Below are 18,553 nucleotides of genomic sequence, written 5' to 3' on the forward strand. Positions count from 1 at the left end.
GCGCAGGCCAGGGTGTGGAAGTGAAAGGTTGATGAGACTCTTCCCACTCTCTCTTTAAAGTTCTTTTAGGGGAAGATATGGGTGAAATGGCCAAGGGGGGACTGAATTGTCCCTGGGTATGTTTAGTTTTGGCCGTACACTTTTTAGGGGCCTGGGTGCAACAGATGGGGCAGCATCTTGGGAGGGGTGGAAATCCGCAATGCGGGATATTAATCTGTCAAAGGCAGACGCCAAGGTGTTATTTAAACCAGTTAAAGCTGTGTCCAAAGAGGACTGAATAGCGTGAGCCACTCAAGGTTGGGCATGACAGGATTGATCCCCCACATTGTCTCCAGACCTGTCGCTTTTCTTGGCAGTACGTACTTGAGTGCTGGCATCAGCAGAGGAGGGGAGCACCCCCTTATCCATGACAGCACTTGGCAGTATTCCACTCGGAACAAATATATAAATATATATTATGTCAACAAACAGCCGGGCTAGCTGTTGAACTATGCAAGCCTAGCAGGCTGAACCCACAATTTCACAGGGAGTAATATCAGGGGAAGGGCCACCTAGGCCTCACACAGGCAGAGCCTGCTGACTAGCAGTCAAAAGCACGCGAGCAGCGTGAGGGGAAAAATATAAACACAACTCCCACAATATAATTATAGAAATTTGTAATTATACAAGAAACATTCCAACAAAATGTTTCTTTTTACACATAAACCACCAGGCGGATAGCAGGTTTGAACCGCCAACCTCCAAACTAGCAGTGGCACCCCTACAGCATGTGCCAGAGACCCTGTGGAAAACGCACGCAGTCTGTCAGAAGATAAGCTTTCTGACACTGGCTGCCGCGCGATAAACAAACAAAGCAGACGCCGCGGCCCTGAACAGGGACGCGCGCCTGAAATAGAACGCTGAGAGCGTTCGCAACAATGTGTCTAGAAGGACCAACCCAGCGTGTGCGAGGGAACTCGGCGCCTTCAGGCAGCGCTCAATACACAAGACGCGGAGCAGGCTCTAATTTGGAACGCCACGCTCGCGTGAGCAAATGAAATGAAATGAAATGAAATACCCAAGTAAAGGAAACACACGCTTAAAACGAACGCCGTAATTAAGGCAAACAAAGATATTAAAGTAATAAATCAAGCAATTCCTACAGAAATGCCACAATGTAACAAGTACAAGCTAAGCAAACTGGAGGTGTGACTTAGCTGTGGGTCAGCAGCAAAGAAAGAGGGGGAGTTGTTAAAGGAATGGACCTATATGGGATTGGCTCGCTCCCTATTGGCTACCTCCAGGGCATGACCTGCCCACCATGTTGAACTGGGATGTTCCCATTACATTTTTATAACTTTATGTTTCTTGGGAAAAAATTTCGTTTTACAAAGTTTTATTCTTTGCTGCTGTGGATCTCAGTAAAGATTGTAATGCATAATATGAGCCTCCTGTCTTGCCATAGAATTGGGGGTTGAAAAAGCCTACTGCCACGCCGGACCCGCCCCTCCACACCCACATTCTGGCAAAATCAGTTGTGCACCCCAGCTCTATTACTACCCTTGCATGCGCACCCCTGCAATGAGGAACATCTATGTACCTCCCGGAATTAATTTCCCTCCTGTTGCTGGGGGCGGCTGAGACAGGCCTCGACGCTCCTGCGTTGAGTGCAGCATTTACCACAGTCATTGGGTTGGACCTGTGTGTATTACTTCGTGCGTGAGGTGGTGGTTTTGAGATGAACGTGGCCTGCATTGTTTGAAATGTGCAATTGGTTTTTATTTTCATGTTATTTAAACACAGCACTTGCACGCATCTCCTGCATTGGTAACTACGCAGTGATAGAAACCCTGTCACAGTAAGACGCTGGCGATACAGGGCGGCGAGCGCCCCCGCCCCCAGCCCACCCCCACGAGAGTATATGTGTTGGGGACGAGGGGATATTGGACTGTTTTCCTTCCAGATGAAGGTTGTAAAGACGGGATGAGCGCAGGTGGCGCTGCAGGGGATGCACCAGCTCGCCCCACTAGCTAGCTACCCAGAATGCAGACAGCCTGACGTCAGATCAGCAGCCCTGGACGGGGGGAGGAGGAGGAGGGCTGTGGGGGACCGGGGAGGGCGGAGGCTGCTGAGCCCGGGTGATCCAAGGAGGGCTGTCAGAGCCGGCAGGGAGGTGCCTGCGCTGCCGCCGCCGCTGTTATTCTAATTCCGGGGCTTGAGACGGGCGAGGGGAGAGCCCGGAGCAGAGACACCCCGCATCCGGCGAGGGAGAGGAGGACCAGCCCGGATCTGCTCAGCTGTGCAGGTGTGTCTGCCTTTGGGCTCCGTATTGACAGAGGGGGCTCAGAGGCAGGGGGAGGGGATTGCCGAGTCAGGTGCACCATCACTGGAACCAAGCATTAAAAAAATAAAAAAGCAAAAATGCCTTCTCACTGCCCGAACGCTGGCCATCTTTAGGATGGGCGCATCCTTCCCTCAGAGGCGTTTCATTATGGGGAAATAAAAAAGAATGGCTGGCTTGAATTTTTTCATCTCTGTGGCATCGCTGGACACCCGGCCAATCGACCAGTCCCTTTAAGGGACTTGCTTGGAAAAATCCGAAGGAGATACCTGGCCAGTGGTCGCTTCGCAACCGCAGGGAGGCTGCCTGCTTTTTTGAAGGCATATGGCAGTGATGAGGACACTGGCCAGCACAGACCTGGATCTCTACGTGGGTGATGCTGGTGCTCTGCTGCTGGACAGTTGCTGGTACCAAAGAGAAAACAGTCTTTTAAATGTCAGTCCCTTTCTTATTTGTTGAAATATTTTTTACCCTGGAAGCAGTACCGTTACTGCAGCATCTAATTCTATATATGTAAATATAAAGTATTTGGGGAAAAAACAAACGATCAGCCCCTCTCCTGGACAACCAACTTTCTCTTGGGAGCTGTCTCTAGGATAGACCAACCCCGCGACCGCCAAGATGATGGATATCCAGATTGACGATGGGGTGGTGTACCAGGACGACTACTGCTCGGGCTCGGTCATGTCCGAGCGGGTGTCGGGCCTGGCCAACAGCATTTACCGGGAGTTTGAGCGGCTGATCCGCTGCTACGATGAGGAGGTGGTCAAGGAGCTGATGCCGCTGGTGGTCAACGTGCTGGAGAACCTGGACTCGGTGCTGACGGAAAACCAGGAGCACGAGGTGGAGCTGGAACTGCTGAAGGAGGACAACGAGCAGCTGCTGACCCAGTATGAGCGGGAGAAGGCCCTGCGCAAGCAAGCAGAGGAGGTGAGTGCTGACCGTCCCCGGAACCCACCTTTTGCAAGTGGATGGTACTTCGGGTTACCGCCTGGATACCATACGCACTGAGCAAGCCAAGGAGTTGAATGCTGACACCCACACCGGTTTTGGTTGATTTGACAGGTGCAAGGGGAGTTTCATGGGGGCCATAGCGGGCCCCTGGGGTGTGCAATAAGGGAAATGTTTGGAGATGGTTGGTTCTGTGGAGTGGGATATTTGAGTGTCCATCCGTCCGTTCATATGACTTAACTGATATGTTGACTGTGGACCGGATGTTCACCCTTGAATAATGAGTGGTGGATCTAGAAATGTACACAAGGGCTAGAAAACCCCACTTAGTTTCTATGATTCTCCTGCTCTCCGCTCATTGGAGCAACCGGATTAGTCCTCTGTGTATCAGTTTGTATTGTTTTGACTAAGCTTGGTCATATGATATGATATGGCATTTGTAACACGCCTATACACAAGTGTTTCAAGGCGCGACTAGGCAAGGGGGGGTAAATGGAAGGAAGACGGACAACGATCCTACTAGGCCAGGTGTGATTCAGATCGCGCAAGTGCATGGGAGGGGGAAGTGGGAAAGTGCGAGGGAAGGGGAACAGTGCAGTACATGGGATAAATAAACAGCACTAAGTAAAGTACGGCCAGCAGATGGCAAGTGCAAGGGTAAGTGCAGACAACAAGTGTCAAGTGCTGGTAGTGGGACTTGTAGGGATACAGGGCTCATAGGGCTCGCAGAGCACTATACAGAACAAGGGATAACTTCAAACATAACTAACTTCAAACACAGCCACACAACAGATGATATTACAGAAATACACGGGGCGTGTGATGTTTGTTATTGCACCCTCCACGTGGGATCCCCGACCAGTCTTGGCTAGCTGCCTCTGCTATTGGTTATAGGGGATGGTATGAGGCCACCCTTAGGTTTTAACTCACACCCTCATGAATTGAATTGCATTGCTTGTATGCCACCTCTTTTTGTGGTAACAAACTGGATTATAAATGTAACAAACTCTTTGGCCAAGGAGTAAACATATGTCCAGGATTCTCCCGGGTGATATGGAGTTAATTGGTATCAATAGCGCCCATCCAATGGTTATTTTCTATAAACATTGCTGGAGTGTCACTTCACCAAATATTGCACACACGATTCGATAATATTGGTTGGTCTTTTCAGCAGGAGTCCTGGTTCAACAATTTGGTTGGCCCTGTTCTATATTATTGGATATTGAGTTCTCTATGTGGCCTGGCTCAACATTATTGCATCCCCAGGTGGATAACCGATTCATCAATGTTAGATACTTACTTCGATAACATTGTACATCCATTTCAATATGAGAGTTTGCCTGGCCGAATGATGTTGTATGCTTTTTCAAATCAAATAGTATGGCCAGTTTAGGGTCATTGTGCCTGGTTTATCATTTTGGGTTCCGAGTTCAATAATATGGAATATCCGTTGATGAGTGCTGAATGCTCGGTTCCATCATATTGAATGTGAAGTTCATTAACAATGAAGGCCCAGTTCTATAAGCCTGGATGCCTGGCGCAAAAGTATTGCATACCAGCCTTAATAACATTTTGTGCACCGTTCAATAAAATTGATTGGGATCTACTACTTGGAAGGGAAACGGACATAGACCTCTGCTCACTGCACATGAATAGAGCGGAATCCGTGGAAAAATTCGAAAATATACCCAGAATGGTAGCTTTGATTGAATTCTGGGTGAACGAAAATTTCAAACAGCCGAAAATGTTGATCAAATCTACCATTCGATGTAATTATAGTGAACACGGGGAGCGCGGGTCCCCTACAACCTTGTTCACTACAACCGAATCGGGGGTCCTCCATGACCTAATAAGAAAGTTGCATGAAACACATTTTTTATTATTTTTAAAAAGGACCCTGAGACGCCAGTTCCCATGCACATAAGTGATGACAGAGTCGGCAGGTTTATAGTGATAAAATCGAAAACAAAAAGGTCGAAAGTCAAAATGTCGAAAAAAAAGGTTGAAATTATTTTTTTAATGAAGTTTTTTTTTTTCGAAATGGGGGGTTCCCCCCCACAACCCCCTTTTTTTTTTATTTCTGGACCCCTAAATAAATATATAATTAAAAAAAGAGTAATTCGACTTTTTTTTGTTTCGACATTTTCGACATGTCGGCGACATACAGCAAAGTGTGCCGCCAAAGATAAGTAAGGGTGTGGTGGGTGGGGGGAGTGGGTTGAAGTGTCAGCAGGAGCGAAAAACGATACTTACTTTTGGTAAAATAACTTTTGCTTTTTTCTCCCTCTGACCTTTCTAATTCGAACAATTCATGGTAAACCGAATAGAGCCGCATACTCTTCTGTATCTACAATATTCACAGTGTCCATTGAAGATCTTGCATAGATGGTACTACCCTCCCAGATCACCTGGCTGGGGCATTCTGTTATGTTTCTAATAAGTGCTGGCAGCAATTTTGTGATAAGGAACCTTCATGAGTATTTGGTGGTCCTGCACAGGGATCCATGTTCATTGGCCAGAGGTGGTCTGTTGGATTAGGGTATTTTCCAGGATCTTTATGCACCTCCCGACCGAGATCCTACTTTTAGGCCACTTCTACTGAACTAGACGGTCCATGCTTCTTGACTACTATTGTGCATGTTAGCAGCAGCAAGAATCGCTCCGGCAGGCCAAGGGAAGCCTGACCAAGAGCAAAGCATATCTACACGAAGGGGCGGATTACCCAATTGAGGAGCAACAGATGGGTTACTTTTCACAATCTATGGAAATTGTTTATTTCCTATGCACAACTTTCTTCATCATCACTGCAACCTACCTTAAATAACGCTGCCCTATGAATATTCCCCTTTTTGTAGATTATGAGAGTCAAAGCTACTTAACGACCTAGAGGTGCTATGCGGCCCCTCTTGCTTTGTGCTCTGTATTGCCGGTATTCAATAATGCAGTATGGGAGTCGAGGAGGAATGCTTATTAGAGGATGTGATGTTACGCATTGGCGCTGTTACCCAACCGCATGCGCCAACAAGGTGGAATGGTTGCTCGATATGACAACCTGGACATTTCCAGGTTCCCCTGGTACTGTTCCCCTAAACGCTTCATCACTCGGAGTAACAGAGAATGCAGAGTATCATTTCTGATATTGAATACTTTGGTTCATCCTATTGTACACTTTTTTTAAATTGTTTGCCTTTATGTAATACTAGTTTATGATTTTGGGGATTATTAGCGTTTATATTATTTTATTCAGTATTGGAATGCGGTACTAGCCCTTAACTTGCTGTTGAAACGAATACAAAAAGATACTGTGTTGCCCGCTTTAACAATATAGTATTCCTCTTATACTGGATGCCCGGTTTAATAATATAGTATTCCTATTATACTGGATGCCTGGTTTAATAATATTCCATGCCTGGTGCACTAACCCTAGATGACCAGTTTAATGACCTTGTATCCCTGCTTCAATAGTATGGGTGCAAGATTCTGATATGACCACTCCCTGAGTGATCTCTTGATAGTGGGGTTCTTCTCTGTATAATATCACAGGCACTCTGATGGTTACTTTAATCTCTGAAATCGTAGCTGTAATGATGACCCAGTAAGACCGCCTTTCTTAAAGCTACAGACCACTGAGGCACGGAATGGGGGTGCTACCACCATGTCTGACGTGCCCAAATCTTGTTTTCAAGGGGCCATCACATGAGGATAGGAGATGCTTTTGGATAAGGAACACATCTTTTTTAAAGATAAAGGTAACGGTTTTGCCAGTTGCAAAAATGTGGGAGCCCCTCAACTGAGAACGAGCACGGCCAAATAAACTGTTGTATTGGGTAGTTTCCACTCGAGAGGGTCTACACCATTGTTTGACCTCACTGTACCCTTCACAGAGAAGAAACATCAACTTGCATATGAGTCTGGACCCACCCACTTGGGCAGTCCATCGCAAAATGATAGGCAATTCTCCTCTGAACAAGACTATCAACAGCAATCCCAGACACGTGTTTCGGCCTAGTCGGGCCTCATCAGTGAGGTGAAGCTGTACCTCCCTTAGCACAGTGAGCAAGCGGTCCACATCTGAATTACCCAAAGTAGGAACTCGGAATTAAAACCCACGTTTGTCAAATTTTGCCAAATGTTGGGAGCCCTACGTCTGAGAACAAACACAGCCAAATATCCTGTTCTATGCGGTGGTTCCCATTCAGGAGGACGACAACCTTGTTGTAGCTCATTGCACTTTTCACAGAGGAAAAATATCCATGCGCTCATCAGTCTGGTCCCTCCCACAAGGGCAGACCAGCACTGATATGCTAGGCATGTCTCTGAACAGGAGTACCAATAGCAAACTATTTTGGGCAGTATTGGCCATGGTTTTCAAATAATTCTTCCTTGGCCATCTGCAGAGTGGTACCACCTTTTGATATTGCCGCCGATGGGGGTTAGAACCAGACCTGCACCGTTTATGTATGAGTCTCTTAACCTTTAAGCCCTGTGCTAGACCATTTGCTAATCGACTGTACAGCTTTCTCTTATCCCAGTTGGGCTTTCATTAAACATCCCAATACATTCTTGGAGTTGTAGTCTTGGGTCACTTTGGCTGTTGGGGCTCGGATAAAGTAGCACATTGCAATGGCGTATAAAAGGAGATCTCCAGACTGGAATGTCCTGTTCCGGTGACATGAAGTTACTGGTTCGAAATCTCACACAACCAGATTCCTTCTGCGAGTATTCTAACTCCCAGCATGCCTTTGTCTGGTGATTGTCCTATGTAATGAGCCGGATGTGAATACCTGAGGGGAAGAGCATCAGCCCTACAGGCATAGTGAATGGTGAGACATCATGGGAGTTGTAGTCCAAAACAACTGGTGAGCCGCAGATTGCAGACCTTAGTGTTAGGGAGTCCGGTCTGGACTCGGGTGTCTCTGTAGAGTGGTCTGTGGTTTCCAGGCTTGGGGTATTGGTGTCTGCTGCAGCCACGGTGGAGGTGTTGTTGCATGGCTGCAAGTGAGCCTTCCGTAAAGTCTATTCATTGTGCCCAGCAAGTCCATGTTAATGTTCAGGAGTAAAATATTGTGTGGGTTATAGAGGCATGTGGGTGTTTTAGGAAAAACCCAAGATGCGGGTGTGCAGTCTTGCTGCATCAATGTAACTAATGGAGCCAATTCTACTGGTTAAGGGCAATTGTTATGTTCTTGAGTGTTTGTACTGCGCCCATCATCACTGGAGTGGTCTTACAGCGCCAAAGCTTGTCTGGAGAGGTGCCAACTTTTTAGTGCGATCTTGAGATGGGATAACTTGCTCTATTGCTAGCTTTTCTGCAGTCCGAGGTTGAGGGCCATTGTCATAACCATAACTTGGTACCTTCATTGCTGGGCACTTGCGGTCTAACAGGCAGCGTTTAGTTGATTGGGTGCTAACGGTCAGGATTGAGACCTACTGACCTGGCCATATAGGGCCTTCGTTTTGGAATAGCAGAGGGTGATGCCAGAATTGTATCGTATTGTATCAGGATTTGTAGAGCTCAGCAAGACCAAAAGGGCATCAAAGCGCTAACTGAGTGTGTAGCTGTACGTCAGGTATTTAGAACAAAGAATTTAAACTTTTTCCGAAATTGATTGCAGATCAGTGTACCTCACTCGTACACAACAGACAGCAGGGAATAGCCTGGGCGCTGTGCCACCATGTGAATTGGTACAACTGTGCACATGGGTGCCAGGGATAGGTGAGAAATGGAAGCATTTTTTTTAACACGCTATGATATGAAAAATAATTGCTTAGCTTTCAATGTACAGACAGATTAATGGCAATTATAGCAGAGATCAGCGAAAAATCAAACTCCTGACAAGCAATCTTGTATTCTATTCTGTAAGATTATTTGTTTCGCAGGTTGACATTCTATAGCTTATTGCGGGCACAGACGGCTTCAGGGTCCTTCAGACACTGCCTCTGCAGGAGCTGCGCGGCAGCACAGAACGGCTGCCCACACACACTACACGGAGGGCGCTGCTGCATTGCTGCATCCCCCTGGAAACACCACAAAGTCCAGCTTCCTTCGATCCTGCCATTCGATGTGTCTTGTTTCCAGAGTATGTTCACTCACTCGGTGGTCTGTAACCTGGGTCTGTTCTTTAGGTGGCGCCCTGCTAAGGTCTTGATCCAGGGCTCGATGTTGGTGCTATTGAGTTCAGTTCAAAATATGGAGGTATGTGCTGGACATGCCCAAGACCCCGGGCAGCCGGTTAGGAGGCCGGGGTCTCTGGCCCCCACCATGAGAGGATGCCCCGCCTGGCAGGGCGGGCGCATAGGCCCATTGTTGGAGAGCCACGCGTGGTGGCTCAACAGTCAGAGGGTTCTACTTCAACTGCCTCGTAAGCCTGCTCGGCACCTTTTATTAGGGTGGGTCACATGCTCACTCATCTGACCCCACTCATGTGACTCAGCACGAGCCCTGTGGCTCGCTGCTGACGCTACAACATCCCATGCCAAGGGTAAAACAAACAATTCACACCACAACAACTTCAGATGGCATGTGTAACAATAAGTGGTAAAACTCTCACTGAACTCGTGGGTCATTTTGGAATAGTACTATTATAATTGTTCTTTTATAACGCACTTCACTTAATACCAGCCAGTGGTTTCTAAGCACGGGTTCGAGTTGCTTCAATGTCTTGCTCCCAAGACAAACGCGTTGCCCCTGAGCTATCCTTCTCACCGATACATATTCTTATATAGGCACACTACTGTACACACTATCTACAAGGGTACACTGGCAGAGATTGGACTGTTCAGGTTATTATCTCGTGGGTAATGATGGGAACCACTTGACCCACTTGCAGTTCTGGCCATCATTGATGCCAAGCTGTTATGCTGGGCCTACTTTCAATGTATCATGTTTACAGTATCCCTGCATTATAAACACGCCTCTTTGTTCTGGTACACATTTACACACCGTTGGTGTGTAACACACCTTTGGAGCTCTACCACTGCCAACTTTATTCGTCCACCAAGAGAGTGGGGATTGCCCCAATGACCGGAAAAGTTCCACCGGGGATACCGGGCCACATCGGAAGATGGTCACAGGGCAGTCCTTCTTTGTCCGCTCACCCAAGATGGAGTGCGCTCCACTAGCCGGCAAAGCCGCAGTGCCTGGGTATGCCAGGGGCAACATTGGCTGTCTTGCCAGCAAGTCTCGTGTAAGTGAGGAATGGGGGTTGGGATTTTTTTAACAAAAAAATATATATATGGGAGGCGGGGGGAGGGGGAGTCATGGCAGCCTGCGGGTTCTGAATGGCCTCACCCCTCATTAAGCCATGCTTTCTGGAATGGACTTGGGTGTTAGCCCCCCTGCTAACCCAAACCTAGGTAGTTAATGAGGGCTTAAGGCCATCCCTGCTCATTGTGTCGGGTGTTGGTGTTTTAGTGGTTACAAAAGAAATTGTTCTCTCTGATGAATATTCAGCAAAGGGAACAATAGCTCATTGAATGACGGCTGGCATGGACAATGAGACGGGGGCGGCTCATCCATAATGGGTGAGGAGGCGTCAACCCAACAGGTCTTGGCCCCCTCTCACCCATTATGGAGGAGCTACCACGGTAAAATATGAGCACTCCCTCCGCTGTTCTTTTCAGGTGAGGGAGTGCTCCTAACTGTGAAAGGGAGGAGAAGGCCCTGAACCACGCTCTGTCTCTCTGCCATATCGGGGATGAATTTTTACGGCCCTCCTAATTCACCAGCCGGCCCTGCAAAGAGAGGAGCTCAGGGCTGAGTCCCATCCCACTTTCAATGGCAGTCTTCAGGAAAGACAGTAGGAGATGTGGCCACCAGGATGAGACCAGGTAACTAGATGAAGTAAGGGGTTTGTGGTGGTATGGGGGCCATGTGGAAGAGCCGAAGTGGTGGTGAACACACTGGAGCCGGACGTGAAGGGGAGCAACAGTCAGTTGTCTTGGACATGGGTTTATTCCAACGGTTGCAGCCTGGCATTCCAACGCATACATTGGTTAGCAACCTCATTCCTGGCGCCAATGTAGACTGGTAGACCCTTTATGAGCAAGACTTTCTCAAAAGCAAACACACTGAATGGAACTACCACTGGGTGACCCTAGGCTAAATGTGGTGGTTAAGGGAAATAAAGCACAATGAGAATAAATGATTTACTTACAATCATATAGTCTGTCAAGTGGGGAAGCAGTATTTTAGCCCTGAGTTCTTGGTATCAGAGTTTACAATTTAGACAGCTCTGTAAACTACATCCTCTCTAGTTTCATCTTTATTTTGTGTACCGACATACACAACTTTCTGCTTAGATGTTTTTAAGGGCTAAACTATCAATACATCCGACTTGTAAGGCGCCAACTCACATAGTAGATCAATTTAATAATTTATATGGAATCTTGTGAGGAACCGGTTTGCAAAAACAAAGTAGGATTCACTTCTTCTGAAAAAAACTAAAGGTAATGAACCGCCCTCACAAGGAGATGGTTGTACACTGACGGATTTACATGCTATATTCTTGGTGCGCAAGGAAAATGGGTGAATGTTTCCACACACATGTGTGGCAATCATTTAAAATGGATACGACAAAAACAATGAGACTGCCATCACTGCAGTGGAATAACCTTTGTTACAGAGCAGCATGACTACCACTGACCACTCCCCCATGCCATGTGTTTCACGTTCTTAAGCAATTGGCATAACCTGCTCTGAGCTGACAAGATCCTGTGCCCTCCAAGAAAAGGTGCAATGAACTGCAGTCTTTCTTCATTGATAAGATCAATAGAAATATGCACTTCCATAGAAGCACAGGCCAAAGATACCCTCCTAGCAACATCAGACACACAGACAAGCCCACCCTTAATCTGGGGACAATATCTTTCAAAGGTTTGTTCTCCTTCCACCCAGTTTGCATGTGTGACGTCTGCAGGGTTACCAGCAATCTGATTCCCGCTTCACACACTAAACATCTCTGTCCATCAATGCTAATGCAGGAGTGTGTCCAGGAGGTAGGCCTCCGATTGAGGGAATAATCAACTATATCTTTGGTATGGGGGTCATGATTCAACAGGCCTTTTTTTCCTTGAGCCATGTTGCTGCAGCTGTGCCGTCCCAGCTCACCTCCTGCTCCTACTCCAAGTCCCTGTCCCACTTTATTTGCGTTCCCTCTGCCACCACCCTTCCCCAATCCCCTCTCACTGTCTTTTTTCCACCACCCACCCCTATTTTTTCCTTTGAGTTCATTCACCACTCTCCATGGCTGCATGGGCATGGCCATTCTTTATCTACGCGTGGGGCATGTCCATTATATCTCCATTGGGGGTGATTACTCTTGGACACTGCCCGTTCCTGTGGAGCCTTTTCATGGGGGGCATCTATGTGCCCGCGGTCCATTTTTTCAATTTAATGAGTGGGACACTCCTGTGACCCCTGTCTTCCTTTTTTTTCTGGTCGCTCACCCATTCTCACTTCTCTGCCCTCCTCCTGTCTGCCGCCACATGAGCCCGCTCTGCTTCCATGGTATAGCACTATTGACGTGGAAGCATGTGCTGTGAACACTTGCCCATGAAAATACAAGCCTTTTTGGTTCCTTTGGGGAAAGGAGTGTGCCTGGTTCACTCAAAAACACTTGGGTCACTCCTTTGTTAAAACAGACATCCTTTCATTCACCGATTTCTGACAGCTATAGCCTGATTTCCAATGTGACCATATTGAGGAACATTCTAGGTGGGGAGTGATGCTATAGCCGCAGGCCTTTACTGAAGATTTGCTTCTTGGTGAAAGACAGGCTTTGGACCTAATAAAGGGACAGAGACTGCTCTGCTCGACGTCGTTGAGAACCTGCTGCAGCTGTTGGGACGTGGACAGAGCCAGCGTTTTCTTACTGATTGATTTTTCGGATGTATTCGAGATAGTCGACCATCTTGTGGTGCTCTTGGACAGACTGAAGGAGGAAGTGGATCTGACTAACACTGCAGTAACATTGCTCAGGTCCTGTCTCTGTGGAAGGTCCTTGCGAGTAAACCTGGACTCCTTTTTATTCTTTCTCCTCCCCTGAAGAGTTTCACAAGGGTCTTGTCTGTCCCTGGGCGTTTACATATGTGCATGAAGGCCTTGCGTGACCTGCTGGTTGAGGAAGGTGTGTCCTTCCATGCCTACGTGGGAGACAATAACCTGAATTGCATTCAAGACTTGTTTGAAATCACTAAAGACAGTTGACTTAGTCTTAATAAATCTAATTCTTTCTCCTGGCTTCCCAACAACTAAAAAAATAACTAATGATCTTTACCCTCAAGTACCCATCACCAGTGTGACAATTTGCAGTAGAAGAAGGGGGGGATCTTTATGAGTAATTCTCGGCTCCCCCTTGTCTATGTCGGCACATGCCAATGCTACCATAAACTCTTTATATTTCCACCTTAAACTCAACTCTTATGCAAGATCCGCCCCTTCCTATGAGAAGCCAACGGCTCCGCCATATGTTGGGCCATCAGAGTTGCTGAATTGGATTACAGCAATGTCTTCTTGATGGCCGACCATATACCCACTCCAGATCCTCAAAAACACTTAAGCTAGAATTGTCACAAACACCTATCGATGTGCCGACTTTTCTTTGGCTTTGGATAAATTGCTCTGGGTATTGGGAAAGGCACATCTTTTTTTTCAAGGCTCTCACACTGGTCCACCCTCCAGCACTAACCCTGATAGAGCTAGAACTGGAGTTAGAAGAGTAAATTAACCCATTCCTAGAATAAATTGGAAGTTTTTATTGGCTATGATAACGATACGTTTGCTTGGAGAATTTTCTCTCTGAAGAGATTATGTTAGCAACATTTTTAATGCCACACTTCTGAGGTAATATTTGTTACTGGAAACCTTTTTGAAGGTGACCTTTTTACATAGAACCCCTCCTGAAATGGCAGCCTTGCGTCACCTTTCAGTAAGCAGTATAATTGGAAAAGATTTGGTAATGTATGGAGGACATTTGGTGAAGACCTGTGCAGCTATTGCCAAACATGGAACAGAAATCAATATCCTCATGCCGTGTGAAACTTAATTGCGATACATGTAAAGGCAAATCACCACACAAGCTACTGCCGGAAAAGTTGCTGAGAGAAGAGAAAAGGGATTTCATAATTCTTATACCACCCTGAGTTCATTGTGCATGTTGCACAATCAATGAATAAGGACGGTAAAATAATTGAGATTAATAGCACATGCACAACTGTTTTTATTCTCTCTCTCGCTCTCTCTCTTTTATATATATATATATATATATATTATAGTGTGGTGGTCGCTGCACTATCGTTAAGTTGAGTATCAAGTTCCATAATAAACCCGAAAAATGAATTACTAATAACATTTGTCTCGCAATATGGATTTGGGTTAAATTGTGCAAACAAAATTGATTGTACTCGTGCCTCTCAGACCCTCAGACTAGAAATATTGGGAAAGATCTGTTATATAATGAAGTTATTAGGAAAGTTAAAAAAAAACATTGTTTCGGCCTAGTCCCCATTCATTTTCCCATACAGGAAAAAGTAACTTTTTTTCGCAACCCTGGAAAGAACTGGACAAGGTATGAAACAACTTGGGCATGACGAATTGACTGGATTTTCGCGAGGGCTCTGGGGTTAGTAGTTGTTAAAATATTTGAAAGAGAAGTGGGTGCCCCTGTCTCCCAAAATTATAGCTATATCTCCCATGGTGCTTTGCGACAGGGAGGCCGATTGGCTTTTCGGAAAGGAACTAGCAGCCATTTTCCCCCAAATCTCAATGGCTATTAACTTTTGAACTGCTGAATGGATTTGGATTAAATTCTGAAAACAAAAAGGTCCCCCACCCCCAAACTTCAAATTTTGGGAACAGTACGTTATAAAATGAAAAAGTTATTAAGAAAACAAAACTCTAGTTTCTAGTTTCACAGTTATCTGCCTATTCATTTTCCCATAGAGAAAAAGTGCTTTTTTGAACAGCCGTAGCGTGAAAACTGCTTGACAGATTTGGACCAAATAAGAAACAATTTGGGCACAAAGCGTTGACTTAATTTCCTTGACTGGTTTGGGGGTTATTCCATCCAAAATATTTGATGGAGATGTGGGGGGCCCTTTCTCCCAAAATGATAGCTACATATGTATCCCATAATGCATCTGTGAGGCTTTTCAGAAATGAAAAATCTGCCTTTTTTTTTTTTGCTAGAGAGAAATGGAGTTATAGCAGGTATAACCGCGGTTAGCCAAAAACGGAAAGTGGAACAAATGCCATTTGGAGGAGGAAAAAGGATGAAATGGCATCAGGCTAGAGGTGGGGAGGAGGGAAAAGGACACCATATGAAATGAGTTTGGGGGACATAACTGGGGTTATCTGGTAGGATAGAAAACTAGAAGATGAAGTGGGGGAGCATGACACAAGGAGGGGGCCACTTGGTGAGTGCCTGGGAGGGCAGGGGAGAGTTTTGGATTTTGCACACTTTTGACGGATAACCCGGCTATTTGCGTGCGTTTACGGATAACCGTGGTTATCTGGACATTGATAACCGCGGTTATGCGGAAAACACTTCTTAAAAATAAGAGCATTAAAAAATTGGATTAAGACAAAAAAGGGGAATTTTACAGCCACAGTGAGGTGGGTGGTAATGGGTGTGCTTGAATGCTAGGGCTGCTTTAATTAACTGAATGATGCAATATGGAAAGTGTTCATGGCCAAAGGCCATTGCTAGTGTAACCAAAAGAAACCCAGTGGTGTGGCCACGGCTGAAGGCTGGGTCACTAGCCATGGCCAAGGAGGCCATGGCTAGTGGGCCTGTTTAGAAAACCTATTGAAGCAATATGTAGATTTGCCAGGGACAAAGGCTGTAGGCACAGGGCTTGGCCAGAGGCCATGGCTAGAGGGACCGTAAGAAAGCTATTGCAGTAATATGTAAAGAGGCCACGGCCAATGGCCGGGCCAATGGTTATGGGTGAAGGCTATTACTAGTGAGCAGGAAAGAAAGGTAGTCTTTAAAAGATACAGTGGACACGGCACCTTGCTGTTGATGTCATGTTCTGGAATACATGTCTTGCATGACTTGTGTTCTGTGTCAGTAAAGGAAGCCTTGGTGGTGAGGAGACCTGCCTTGGTAAAGGGAATACATCTTCTGAATTCAAGATCCCTCTAACTTGTGCTAACTAATATACATGTTTATAAGCCAAGACAAGTAGCAATACTTGAAACATGTTCCCTCCTTCTTCCTCTGAGTTTTACTCCAATACTCTCCCCTCCTCCTCCTCCTCTCTCTAATTGCTCTACATACTGTTTTGTTGGTCTGATTCAAAATTCATAATTGTAATTTGCTTCTACTGTTACTGTTAATTTGTTATCGTTAAATGTACCCTGTTGTTAAAATGTGCAGCGCTTTGGCGTAAAGCGCTATATAAACCTAATTAACAGAATACAATAAGAAGCATACAGTTTACAAAAGACCCAGCCCTTCTCCGGCCACAACATTCCACAATGTTATCCTGACTGCTTGATGGGTGGGCAAATCTATCTTTGATAGTGATCATGGCCCATGCCTCGCCTGTGTGTTGTGGAGTCTTCACATTCTAAAACCTCGTAGGTGTTCTATTAATAAAGTCCATGGGCTTGTGGGTTTATAGTCTTTTCATCTAATGAATTCCATCGAATTATCTATCATACATAAAGCGTAAAATGTTTATGTATTGAAACCCTTTCATCGGAAAGGTTTTCGTTATATAAACACTTTGTATTTCTTGTATAGAAAAACGATGGAACGTGTAAAACGTTTTAACGTTATATGGAGCTGTCCAGTGCTTAAATATGAACAGCTCCCTATAAAATGTGTAGGTTGCACTTTATTTTATAGTGTGGGGCCAATAAAATAAAGCTCCCCAATCCAAGAAAATAAAATGACAGTGCACACTACACATATGATACGGAGATGTTTAGATTTAAGCACTGGACAGCTCCATATAACGTTATATGACTACACACTACACCAGTCAGAGGGAGCTGTCCAGTGCTGAAATCTATAATGTATTTCAGCACTGGAATGCTCCCTCTAGCATGTGTTTGTTTATTGGGGAGGGAGGGTCCAACTCCCAGGGGCCCCGTTTCCCTAATCCCCCCCAACCACCATTTTCAAAAATTAACCCTTTCCTCAATCCATCGAAATTCATTCAATTAATATGTTTTTCGATGGAAAAGCATTTCCATTTATGAATTTCGTGGGATTTTAATTCAATGAAAGTATGTTCGATGGACAGACCGAATACCGGGTTTGTGCTAGCCTTGACTGAAACCAGCATCACAACCAAATACGTGTACGTGTTTGCCATAGAGGCTCTTGACAATCCAGAAACCTTGGCACTTGAGAGCAATAGATTTTCATCAGGGGAGGTCTGTGATAAAGGTCTTTTACTCGCACTGTTTTGGCCATGGAGACGTTACTTGCAAGGCTGAGAATGCTCCATAATCGGGATCACTTCAACAAGATCCTTACCTCGGTGAGTTCAAAGCTGTGACCTTCGCTCAGTTATTGGTGATGGTGCAACGTAGCATTTAACTGTCCATTAGACCTGCATGATGCAATGTTGCGGAACATCAGTAGCGAAAAGGAAAACAGGGTGGGGTAGGAAGGTCAACAATAATAATCATCATGCCTTTTGGTCTCAATTCTGCCCTAAGAATTTTCTCCAAATGTTTGCATGCTTTGATGACCTTTGAAATGGATCCACACCACGCAGGCTGAGCTTCAAGATAATCTCTTTATTTGAAAAAGCCCCACACCTCCTCTCATCATGCCACTCTTTGGATAGTTCACCTCGTCTGGCAATCCTCTCTCTAATCCTCCCTAGATGCTCTCTTTATTTGAAGGTCACAACAACCTTCCCACACTGTCAGGTGGGTATGCTTCTACTTGGAGAATCAGAAGAACTAAGCTACCACATAAGACCAAGCTATTTTAATATCCAGTTGTTTTTATTTTCTTTCCTTGAGAACAGATTTCCCCTCAACCAGACCAAACTCATTGTGCAACCTGCTGAAGGACTGTATCTAATGAACACATTATTGAATGCATCTCTGCAGAGAGTATTGTAGTGGCAGAGTCTGATTGCACATTTCCAGGTAAATAATATTTAACGATCTTGGTGGTTTTGGGAAAGGATGGGCTCATTGCCTAATGCATGCTTCTTGTACTCTGTGCCAGATCAACCTTGGTGGTCTCGGAGAATGACGGGCTTATTGGCTAATGCATACTGCTTTTACTCGATGCAATACTGAGGGAGAAAAAA

At 45.6% G+C, this 18,553-nt stretch overlaps 1 protein-coding gene across 12 annotated transcripts in view; it reads left to right on the forward strand.

Annotated features, from left to right (window-relative positions):
* Positions 1 to 2,091: 2,091 nt before the first annotated feature.
* Positions 2,092 to 18,553, forward strand: part of MAPK8IP3 (mitogen-activated protein kinase 8 interacting protein 3) — an 892,115-nt gene continuing 875,653 nt past the window's right edge. For all 12 annotated transcript variants that reach the window (XM_069646979.1, XM_069646985.1, XM_069646981.1 and 9 more), the window contains exon 1: positions 2,092 to 3,250. In XM_069646979.1, coding sequence (XP_069503080.1) covers positions 2,942 to 3,250 — 309 coding nt within the window. In that variant the 5' untranslated portion in view covers positions 2,092 to 2,941. The remainder of the gene's footprint in view (positions 3,251 to 18,553) is intronic.

This window comes from Ambystoma mexicanum, chromosome 2q (assembly GCF_040938575.1).
Source record: "Ambystoma mexicanum isolate Mex_15411 chromosome 2q, UKY_AmexF1_1, whole genome shotgun sequence".
Lineage (NCBI taxonomy): Eukaryota > Metazoa > Chordata > Amphibia > Caudata > Ambystomatidae > Ambystoma > Ambystoma mexicanum.